Below are 12,500 nucleotides of genomic sequence, written 5' to 3'. Positions count from 1 at the left end.
CATGAGTAAGATGGCATGGTGGGGGTGAAGCCTTTTATCAAGGTTTTATCTCAGAAAAATATGACTTATTGTTAATATTTTAAAATGCATTACAAAAGAACAGAATAAATAATATGATAATCACTTTATGAAATAATTAACCCATACTTGTTTCTTTTCTTTGTACAATACAGTAGCTACTTCTCTAGAATCGTACTGCGGGCTGTGGCAAACACCGATGAAGAGAGGACAATTGAAGACATAAGGTCCCACCTCAATAATTCATACTTGGAGGATAATTCTAAGACAGTTGTGAAAGCATTGTTTCCCGTAAAAGTCACAAAAATGGGTAATGTTCTTTTCAGTATTTAGAGCTTTTGTGCTAATTAGCAGAATATATTTGCATTGTCATATATTCATTTGTCATTAGAAAAGTATAAAATGAAATTAGAGTGATAAATCTATGCTGAAACAAAACTATGCACTGGAATCATGATTATAAGGAACCAGTTTGGAATAATAAAAAGTAAAGGTATTAGTCTGTCCACTGTGTGGGTTACTGCTGTTCTGTATCATATATACCTATATTGGAATATAGGAGTATTGTACATAAAACTGAAAGCAGAAAAATACTGCAGTATTCAAATATAGTCTGATCCTTTGCTCAAAATCTCAAGTCCCATCCATCTCTCCATCTTCTATGCCTCCTTCATTAACACTGTTACACAGGGACAGAACCTATCTAAATAAGGAAAGGAAACAAGGCAGGAACCAACCCTGGAAAAATAGGAGTTTCCACCTCCAACAGCAGACCGGTCACTAATGCAGGTAAAACAAAAATGAAATTTAGAGAGAGAATTTATAAGCATTTGTCAGACATTAAACATAAAACAGATACAAATGCACATTTTAAACACCTCTCTAGTTTCCCTTCCATACATTTTTATTTTTGGGGCTTGATTTTAGACCAAAAAACAATAGAGGTGGGCCTTGGGAAGAGTTTGCAGAATTGAGATGGCAAATAAATTAAATGCATGGATATACCCAGGCTTAAATGATGAAACTTCTTTCAGCAGTATGCTCAGACTATGTTCATATAAAATTTGATTGCTGGATGTATAAACTTCACATCTTGAATGTGATTGGTGTATTTTAAACATGTGATTGGGGAGAGTTATTTAAATGGTGAGATGTGAGTTGCACTTATTCTGATGAAGTCTTGTTATAGTCGAAAGTGCTTCATTTTATTTGGATAATAAATACCATTTTGATATTCTGGTTCCTGGTTACTTCTGTGTTTGCCAGTGGTTGGTCTATTCCCCTTACTTTGGAAGTGGTTGTTAGTTCTCAGTTTGTGGACCTCCAGCATCCTCTGTCCAACCAGTGCTTAGTGTCCCTACCCAAGTAGCTGACACACACACACACACACACACACACACACACACACACACACACACACACACACACACACTTCGTGGGAAAGGCTGGCACAGGTTTACTAGCTATGCCCCCTTCTGCCAAGACTATAAGGTAGTTTTGACTGGCACCAGCCACTCCTTATCAGCTACTTTAAGGCCCTTAACAAAGGGTGTCCAATCTTACTATGTAATGTTACAATTAATACAAATGTAGTTTGACCAAGAGTAAGGCTATTAGGAGTGGCCTACACAGTGTCACCAAATAAATATGCAAGTACTCTCAGAGCTTAACTATGTCTCACAAATATCAGCCACAAAGGCAAGTTTACATATATTTAATAATAAATAAAAAAGAACAAGAAAATACTCAGTAAATCATCATAGTAACTTCAGAGTTCAAAATCACAGGACTTACTTAAAATAACATTGCAGGACAGTCCCAAATACATACAGAAAACATTAAGATCCAAAATTTTACTCGCTCCCAAAAATTCATAAAAACCTTAGATCACCCCCTGGGAGACCCATTGTGTCGATAGTAGGGTCATATTTGAAGAATGTGGGCCTATTCCTGGATTTTCACTTGAAAAAATATCTAACAAAGGTACCAGCACATAAGAACACTGGGGAGTTGTGTAAGGGACTTAAAGGAATGGAGTAGCAGACTGATTACTATTGGGCTACAGTGGATGTTTGTGCATTATACACTAACATTAGTACAAGAGGAGGTTTGGAGGCTCTGGGGAGAACGATGGGTAAGGGTCCTTGGACGTCATACTTGTTGTTGGAATTTTCTCTCACCCACAATTATTTTAGAGTGCGTGAGAGATTTTTACAAAAACGAGGGACAGCTTTTGCCCCCTCATATGCGGTGATTTTTAGGGGGGACTTTGAGAACCAGTTTCTTTATCTTAAGTTTTTCATTGAGAATGTAGTAGGTTACAGTAGATTTATCGATGATTTGATTTTTGCTTGTAAAGGGGGGCAGTTTGTCTTTGTGAGATTTATGAAAGCATTAAATTGCACAGAATATGGTATGAAATTTACTTATCAGCTGAATTCCAATAGGATTGTTTATTTGGATGTGGAATTCTATATGGACAAGTGTAATATGGTACAATTCAAACCTTACAGAAAGCCCACATCAGTGAATACTTTTTTACATGCAGAAAGTATGCATCCCCCCATCTGATTAAAGCTCTGCTCCAGGGTGAATTGAAACAGATTCCTCGGAATACTTCTGAAGAATCTTTATGTAGATGAAACTGTGGACAGATTAAGGGCCAGGGGTTAGTCAGAGGAACTATTAAACATCACTAGGAAGAATGCCCTTGGTGGAAATGTTAATAGGAAGCAAGGATCCCACTACCGTGGAAAAGGATGCAAGGAAAATGTGGTGGCAAAAGAAAAAATATTCTTTGTGACCAAATTTTCTTTTTCTCATATGATGGAAAATATTGTTAGAACATTTTGGTATATGGTGAAGAAGGATGGTTGTGTGGGCAAATTGTTTCCTGAGTATGTATCTTTCTCTCATGAAAGATATAGTAATTTAAAAGAAATGTTGAATGTTAAAGGTGTTAGTACTATGAAGTTGGGTAAGGTGGGCATGCGGCTGTGTGGTAATTGTACGATTTGTAGTAAAGCTAAAAATTTGGACAGATGGAAAATTAATGGGAAACTGTATAAAGCCAGAGAGGTATTTTACTGTAATTCACAGGGTGTACTTTACATTATAGGGTGTGGATGTGAAAAAATAAAGTAGTATATTGGGGCAAACAAAGAGAAGGGTGAAAGTAAGAATTATGGAGCATCTAGGGGACATCAGGAACAGAAATTGCCTGAGTCCAGTAGCAGATCATTTTATATCTGCTCAGCCCTCTCAACCAATACTTATATCTGCTCAGCCCTCTCAACCAATCGGGGACAAATTTCAACAGAATCAGGGACAAGTCACGTAAAAATCAGGGACAATCAGGGACACTTTTAAAATATTAGTGCTATTAGCTTGAAACATTGACAGAATCAAAGCACATGAATTAATACATATTTTCTGAAGTAAAAGAAGTCTATAACTCTTAATTATTGTCATTACACTTAATGAATAATTCATCACCTTTGCTCCTAAAGTCACTAGTTTTAGGAGAGATTAAGAGGAACAGAGCCAAAATTTGAGTAAAAATCAGGGACAGTTGAGAGGTATGTATCTGCTCATGGGGGTTGTCACAAAAGCTTATTCTTCAGTGTGCTAGCACGTCCACTTATGGAGTATGGAGGAAGTTTCAAAAATGAGTTGGATACGTTGGAATGTGGATTTTTTTATTAACTACAGAACACTCCAACCACGTGGAATGAACATTGATAGTAATTTAATCTTATAAAATAATTTATTATGGGCTAGGAAGGTATTGTATTTATTGGAATGTTAAAAATGTTAAAATGTTTAAGTAATGTATCGAAAGGGGAAAACATGCTGATATATTTATAATGGATATTTGGGTTAAATGTCTTAAGATGATTTTTTAATATGCCCTTTTCTTTGGTAATTCAGTACTGCAGGATTTATCGAATAATGAACTCATTAATTAATTGTGTTAGAGTTGTATATAAGGTGGGGGTTTTGTGGAATTTATTCCTTGGAAGGAGAAAAGCCAAGGTACCAGAATAAGAATAAATGGTGAAAAACTTTACCCTGCCTGTTGTTGTTTTTGGAAGTTGAAGTTGGTGTTTCATATAAGTTTCCTCCTGGGTAACCATTTTGGCCATTGGTGTATTTATGAAATACAGAAAATATCTAAGCTATGCTTCACTATATGCTTGTCCAAATCTAAGAGAAATTACTGTACCCTAGTTAACTTACTTACAAAGCAAGCAGGTAGATGTGGTGAGTAGATGTTCTTGTCAGGTCAAAGACAAAATAGAAAACATTGTTTCTCTCTCTTTCTCTCTCAGACTTCTTAAATTAATATCAAATATTACTGCTGGGGTAGCTGGCAGCAGGACATCACTTCTTGACATCGGACTGTCAGTTCCCAGGCTCACAACCATTGATTTTAGCATCTACCTGCGAAAATACATAAAAAAGGACTTCTCTTAGATCTAAGGCAAATGACAGTTGTAAAATAATTTACATTCCTCCACATTTAAAGACAATACAAAAAACTTAATTCCAGAAATTGTGTTTGCTACTACACTAAATCTGAGAGATAATGTCTTCTGTTTCTGGTCCAGCTATAAAGTAACTTAACCTCAACCATTCTTCTGAAGTTTTGTAAGTTAATCTCCAGTGTTTCAGTTTTCCCTGTTAAACAGTTTAGTGTATAAAAAAAAATCTCTTCAGAACAAGTCTATACAATATGACATACAGTTCTAATACATTTGTAAAACAGGCATATGAATCATGTTGATATTCACAAATGACATACAACCACTTACAATATTCCAGATAGCTGGGTTGGCAGTATCTCCTTTTGTTACATTTCTATACAACTCATATTAATATTCACAAATGACAGAACTATTTACAAAATTCCAGATAACTGTGCTGGTTTGTATAACTCAATAATGACAAATGACATACGATTATTTACAAAATTCAAGCTAGCTGTGCTGGCAGTAGTCTCCCTTTTGTCACACATCTCCTGCAAGTAAAAGGACTGCATCCAGAAAAAAGGAGGTTATTACCTCTCTATACTCCTCCCTCATTAGACCTATAATTGAGTATAATGCCCCATTTGGTATGTACCTCTCCAAACTTTTGACTAATTGGAAAGGCCACAGAAATACCTTACAAAGAGAATCCATGGCCACCAACACCTCTCCTATGCTGACAGGCTCAGATCACGATCACTCTACTTGGTATCATACAGATTGCTCAGAGGTGATGTGGTCTGACCTACAAGGCAATCCCGGACCCTGCCCTACTAGACTCCTTGTGCATTACTCACTCGAAAGGCCTGAATCTAATATGCAACATCAACAAAACATGCTATAGAGACAGGTTTGTCTCCCAGAGGCTGCCCCCTCTCTGGAATACACTTCCCATACATGTCAAAGTACTTCACTGACCCTCTTCAAGTGCAACCTTGATGAGTGCATAGAAAACCACAAATTTGTCCCAGGGCTTCCACCTGTGTCCCTCATTGACTGGGGCAACAAGTGCTGACTGAGGTTTTCTTTTGGGGATAAACTCTTGGCTAGGCTTGCAAGGGCCCTAGGGCCATTAGCCTAGTAACCTCCTATAATCCTGTGGAAAGGATGTCCATTACAGAGCATTCACAGACACCCCCTACACACAGAGTCCTAACACTGATGCTTAAGCCAAAATGGAAAAATAGCCAAAGGAAATCAGTGAATAAAAATCAGATATCTTAAGCAAATAAAAAAATGTGACTGTTCAAAAAGGAGAGTTAAAATTGCTTTTATAGCCAAGATTAGCAGTAGAAGCAGCAAATAATATACATTATGTGCAGAGTACCAAGTCATACCATTAACAGAAAATGCTCTTATATACTTCGCAGAAAATAAAATGAAAATTCAGCATGGTTTTGAAAGAGCTTGTTGAGATAAATCTAGTACAAAAATCTATCAATCAATTAGTAACCAAATATAGAAAAGAGTGAAAAATGGAAAATACAACAGATGTGAAAAACATTACACTTGTTTTAAAAGCAGAGCACTGCTGAAGAATGGGTTAGTGCCCCCCTTGTACGTTTGAGATAAGTCACTGAATACTGTGCCGTGTTGTATATTCTAATCTGACCAGTAGTATGGATAACCATGCTAAAAGCCTTGTCTGCTTCCATGTTAGTGATATAAGAATGGGAACAGCAGTCAGTCACCAGTCAGTCAAATGTCTGTGACAGAACCAGCAATTCCGGACTTTGAGCTTCCTGAGGGTGAGACTTAGGGGTGGTTACAGGACAAGAGTCTCTCAACAAAAAGGTTGCAGTTTTTTTTGAGTCCCTCTTAAAACACATGATACCCACTGTGGGGCAAAAGGACAGACCAGCAGTATGAAAAGGACAAAGCATATAGTCGATGAAATTTTGCCCTGTCTGCTGAATACATATCAACACCAATACCTCCCAGAAAAAAAAAAAAAAACACTCTTGAAGAAATGAAACAAACAAATGCTGACTGATCTGTGACTCGTCCAGTCTTCCTCAATTACTGGGACAACTTGCAGATCATAAATAACAATAATATAATTTTCTCAGACCTAATAAGACTTTTTTATGGCTGTTAAAAGCAGTCTTTTTTTTTTTTTGCCAATCTGAACAGGCAGCCTTGAAATAACTGTATTGAATCCATTCATCGCTGCTTGTGTGAAACATTAATTGTTCATCTTTTATTTGAGAAACAGGCTTAACTCGGTGTTGAGATGATTGTCAGACAAAATCATCTTTGAATAAGTGCAGATCGGGTACTAAATGTGGTCAGATTAAGTGAAAAAGTGAGCTACACCATCGGAAGCCATGCAAGATGAAAGGAAAGTAATGCAATTTAAAATGTCTATGAATGAAAGTGGTAAAAATACTTGTGAAATTAACACACAGTCTGCATTGCATGGGACTACTGTCTGAAAAATGCACGGTAGCTTCTGATTTCAGAGACAGCTGCAAAGTTGGGCTAAGAGATGACGGACTGCATACGACACAGGAAGCAAGGTTCATTTCTAGCTGACTGGCTGCCCAATTGTATTTGTTTGAAATGAAGGTACTTGAGATTGCTTTTGGTTTAACATTGTGTGATCATTGAAGAAGTAAGTGTGTGTTTGTGTGTGTGTAAGGGGAGTGTGAGGGAAAGCTTTTTAGAACAGTTAAATTTTTTTAGGAAAGCCTTGCTCTTGATCAGTTGTGACTGAGGAAGTGGTTCATTAATAATCCTGCGTCAGTTATTCATACAAGTAGAAACAGATATGCAGCAGAGAGACAAAAGACCTACAAAGTATTAGTGGCTACACTGTGTACCAAAGCTGCCAACCAAAACAAGTAAAAATGCAGGCACACATACACAAACAGACATCGCTCAAAACTAGAAGGCAATTTTATTGTATCACTCATATAAAGCTGTCATAACTGTGTGTGTGTGTGTGTGTGTGTGTGTGTGTGTGTGTGTGTGTGTGTGTTGGGGGCATGTCAAGCCAAAGGCAATTTCAGCAAAAGCAAAGAAACCAAAGGCAGTTTGATGAAACTGCCTTCAACAAAAGGGGAGATTGCCTTTTTCTCCATTGTTCTATGGCCTTGGAGTTGGCATATATAATTCCAGGGGGTGTGCAGAGTGTGCAAAAAAAATTCATTCAATGTTCACAGAAGGTTTCATTGGTTTTAGATGAGATGCTGTTTGCAATCAATTCTGATGCACACAATTATTTTCTGACTACAGATGCTACACAATTATCACAAGCGAGGGAGGCAGCGACCCAGTGGTCCAAGTCCCTAATTACAGACTCCCTGCGAAGTGGGGTGTCACTGATACAGTAGGTGGAAGAGAAGTTGTTTTCTGAAGAAACTGATATTGCGTTTCTTCTTTTCTGTGCACCTGAAGTTAATGCATGTCAGGTTCATTTGAAGGGTATTGGTATCACTGGTGAATTTAACTACTGCACCTGGCTTAGTCAGCCAAAGTTCCTTGTTGTGTTTAGGTCAGAGAAATAAATGCCATAAAGGAAGGAGCCTAGCACAGAACCACAGGGAATCTCACTGGTCACTTTCTCCCTAACTGAGAAGGCAGCACTGACCCCGACGACATGTGTTCTGTCCTTCTGCCTGTTTGCAATCTATCTTACCATATAAGGGTTGGTGTTTAAGGCCATTATCTTATTAACCATCCTGTCATGTGGTATGGTGTCATATACTTTTGCCAACTCCATGTAGCAGTTTGAATGGTGTGCCTAGTGTCTATTTCCTGGGTGACCTTTTAAAACAAGCACTTGAGATTTACCAGGAACAACCTACCCTTAAATCTGAATTGTTGTGGGTTGAGCCTGATCAAATGTTTAATGTCCTGGCTAATGAGGTCAGTGAAGATACAGGTCACATCCTTACATACATGCCACATCTTCAAATGCATGACTAATAAGGATAGTGGGTTTGAAGTTACCCGAGTAAGTGGTGGGATCACCATTATGGTGGGGCATGAAAACCGCGATGCACCACAACTTGGGAGCATATCCTGTGGCAAGGTTTCGGTTGAACAATTTAAGGAGGGGATCATCAACAGACTGATAGTATTTATTAATTTCTTAGATGACCTGGTATATCGTAGTGACCCACTGAAGAGGTTTTTTTATTCTTTAGAGAGAGCTTTAAGGACATGATCTTTTGAAAAGATAGGACAGAAGTGACTCAGGGATGTTTGCAGCTAGGATGATAGTTTTAGGGGAAACATTTTCAGCAAATGTATTTGATAGTATGTTGGCAATGTCTTCAGGATTAGAATGGTAGATACCATTGTTGATATGCTTGGAGAAGCGATGTGAATTATTCATTTGCTATCTAGTATATCTAAAGAGGGACTTATAATTATCCTAATCCACAGAAGCTAGCCTGCATTCATGGGTGCTTTTCTGGTCTTTAAAGCTGCCTGCAGTTTCTTGGTGAGGCACTTTATATTTTCGTTATGATGGTAGGTTCTGCCCTTACAAGATATTCAAAGTGGTTTCTTCCTTCTCTTGTATAATTTAATAGTCCACGGACTACCAGTGCACTATGTTGTTGAAGTTGCCTCTGCATTTGGATTTGGTGGAGACTGCACTATCAATGCATATTAGCTCACATATTTCAACTACCTTGGTTTGCTCAAAAAGTAACTACATCTACTTTTACTTCAGAAACTGAATGTGCAGGTGAATTCTGGGAGGACTGTGTATTTTCCTCTTCAACAGTATAGCAACTCTATGTATCTATATTCCAGCTGTTGCTCAGTTACAGTTTAGCTGCTTTTGTGCGCACTAGAGCTTTTACCACCATCTTTTTCCTTCTATACCTTAATGTAGACATTAACTGTCTCTTACCACTTCTCAGTCCCACTTAATTATCTTCTTCCCCCACTCCCAAGTACTAACATTGAGAGGCTTCTGCTTGTGGCCACTGAAATAAATGACTGACTTCTACATCACACCTGACTGTAATCATCAGAAATGCAGCAACTGAACCCTCGTGCTGAAGCTTCTGCCTACATTTGCCCTGCAGATATTGAAGTCGAAAGGCTTACTGTTGCAGAATTGCTATACTGATTGCTCTCATTTTTTGCCCCTACCCTCTCAGTCCCTTGATCTCTCTTTCTCCTCATTAGTTGCCCCCTCACTGATCTCTCTGTATGGTATCTCTCCTCTCCTCTTCATTGATGCTCCATCGCATTTTGCTGTAATCTTACTCAGCCCCTCCTTTATAGTCTCTACATTGTCTTAGGTGCTTCAGGGGTGACCCTAGTTGTGCAACTGTACCCTTTTCCCACTGGACAACTGTATATCTACTACTACTTACCTTTTGCTTCTCTCTTTACAGTATTCTAATCTATCCTAGAGTTTTGTCAATTTTCCCGCTTTTTCTTCTTCTTACTATCCATTCTCCTTTCCTCGGCCTGTGCTTACCGTTTAAACTGTATCATTGTTTCATTACTTTCCAGAGACTCAGTGCTCCTTCATTTACTGCTTCCTCTCTTAGGTCTTGCCTCTTCTGCACCCCCTACCCTGGCCCGATAGTGATAGTGAGAGATGGAATGTACTGTGAAGGGACAGCAGGGTGCGGTAAGAAATACTGGTCTGGTAACATCAAGGGTCATGTCCCAAGTAAGGAATGTGATGTAAGGGTGAGAGAATGTGGTATAGCAGGGGTTGTGGTTACTGAAGTATAAAGAAAATTTATTTATTTATTCTCTGGAGCGTTTCTCCCAGGGTCTCCGCTGAAAACAGGATCTGTGGAACCTAGTCGGACTTTCCCGGTCAACAAATGTTAAATAAATAAATAAATTTTCTTTATACTTCAGTAACCACAGCCCCTGCTGCACCACATTCTCTCACCCTTACATCACATTCCTTACTTGGGACATGACCCTTGATGTTACCAGACCAGTATTTCTTACCGCACCCTGCTGTCCCTTCACAGTACATTCCATCTCTCACTATCACTATCTCCATTCGATTTCAACTTTCCACACCACCCATTTTCTTTACCTGCTTTCTCTGTTTACTATATATACTCCCTTTCTTCCACACCCTCTCTCATTCTGCTCCACTGTCACTCACCCACCTTATCGGCCTGCCCACTATGACACTTCTCAAAACTATTAAACTATTATGCCAGTCTTATTATTCATTCTGTTGACCCATACTGAATGTTGCATTTATAAACAAACACTCTGTGTTCTCCCATTAAAATATATCACTACTTTATCCATTCCTCTGTTCAAAATGTGTATACCTTCCTGGTGGAGCATACATATCTCTTACATTTGTCTTCTTACAAAAAAAATTATCATAAAACTACACTCTTGTAGCAATATCCCTAAACAGTGCCTAAATGTACTCATTCGGGCATCATGGTTATTTTTACAAGCTGGTAACAGTCTAACCCTGGACCCACTTATATCTCCACTACCACTATACTCTACAAAACCCTACCCTTGCTTACATGAATTTACATAGCATTAATAACAACTGTTCATAGCTCAAAATCAGTGCTTCTCAGTACAACCCTAAACTTATTGCTATGACAGAATCCTAGCTCAAAAACGTACCCTACATAACATCTCTTTATTGCTAATTATTCCTTATTTTCTGATAGCATACCAAGATGTCATCCCGGAGGTGGGCCCTTAGCCTCCTACTTTCTTCGCATGGGGCAACACTGCTCCATCTCTTATTGCTAAAAACAATTCTACTTCAAATAATAGCCCCAGTTGACTGGTCACTCAAATCTTACCTGATAATCATGCTAAAATCCAAATCGCTATTTACCTTACCCTTGCTCTCCCTCCAAATTGGAAAGTGCATTAACTTCAATACGATATCATTCCAAGCATCACAAACTGGTTATAGTTAGTGATTTCAACATTAACTGAGCAGGGCCACCAACACCCCAGCTACCTATGCTTGCCTCTTCACTGAACCTTGCACAGGTTGTTGGCCAATACTATAGGTCTAATACAAATAATGAGAAAGCACTCCTGTATGTCATCCTCACAACTTCCCAGTCAGGCTTCTTCAGCTACACATATTATCCAACAGCTTAAGTGATAAATTTCCCAGAATATCATCTTGGTCTTTAAAGATTAAAAGACGCCTGCCATCATAGTATTCTAATCAAGAACTGTCTCAGATTTTCATTCTAACATGCCTACAAACAAGCTTTAAAACATCAACTGTCAACAGATTTACAATTGTAATGACCCTGTACCAGACATAGCTGTTGAAAATTATCTGTTGATGCTTAACAGAGCACAATGAACAGCTACTTTTCATCTACATTGCTGGACTGTGTTTTTTTTTTTGTTTGTTTTGCTTTACTTTTAAAGTCATTCAGTCACAGCTCATTTGTCATTTTTATCGTGGAGTTTCCTCAAATTCTTTCCTCAAGAGCATTCACTTTGTCTACTGAGTGACCATTTCATCATCGATTGAGAGCATATCACACTAACAAAAAATATTTTTCTTAATCTTTGTGCCCTCCACAGCTGCCAACCATCTGCTTAGCATTGTTACTGTCCATTAATTTTGTATCAACATTGCAACAGCTTTTTAAGGCATGGTTTTCATCCTGGTAACAACAAAAGGTATTCACTTTTTCTGGCCTAATCCCTCCTTCCTAGTAGCTGAACCAGGCACATATTCATAGGCTGCAGTGTGTAATGCTGTGCAGTGTGTAATGCTGTGCACTTCTATACAGTAGATGACAGTATCACAGTGTGCTCGACCTCCTTCCTAGTAGCTGAGACGGACACACATTCTTAGGGTGCATTGTTGCATGCCATGCCCTTCTCTGTCCAGTAAATGGCAGTGTTGCAGTGGGCTTAGCGGCCTTCCTCCTTCGAGGATGGCTGAACCAACATTGGTCAATCACTCTTACCTTTCCTCATTTGTTCTTCCATTGCCCAATATGC

At 38.5% G+C, this 12,500-nt stretch overlaps 1 protein-coding gene across 1 annotated transcript in view; it reads left to right on the top strand.

Annotated features, from left to right (window-relative positions):
- LOC122789871 (adhesion G-protein coupled receptor G4-like) overlaps window positions 1–351 on the top strand; it is a 464,784-nt gene extending 464,433 nt beyond the window's left edge. The window contains exon 11 of the mRNA XM_044057305.1: window positions 174–351. Within this exon, the coding sequence (XP_043913240.1) occupies window positions 174–351 (178 nt within the window). The remainder of the gene's footprint in view (window positions 1–173) is intronic.
- Window positions 352–12,500: the final 12,149 nt, after the last annotated feature.

The sequence above is a fragment of the Protopterus annectens genome, chromosome 15.part0, assembly GCF_019279795.1.
Source record: "Protopterus annectens isolate FY-2018-M chromosome 15.part0, PAN1.0, whole genome shotgun sequence".
Lineage (NCBI taxonomy): Eukaryota > Metazoa > Chordata > Ceratodontiformes > Protopteridae > Protopterus > Protopterus annectens.
This window is presented reverse-complemented; position numbering and strand designations above follow the sequence as displayed.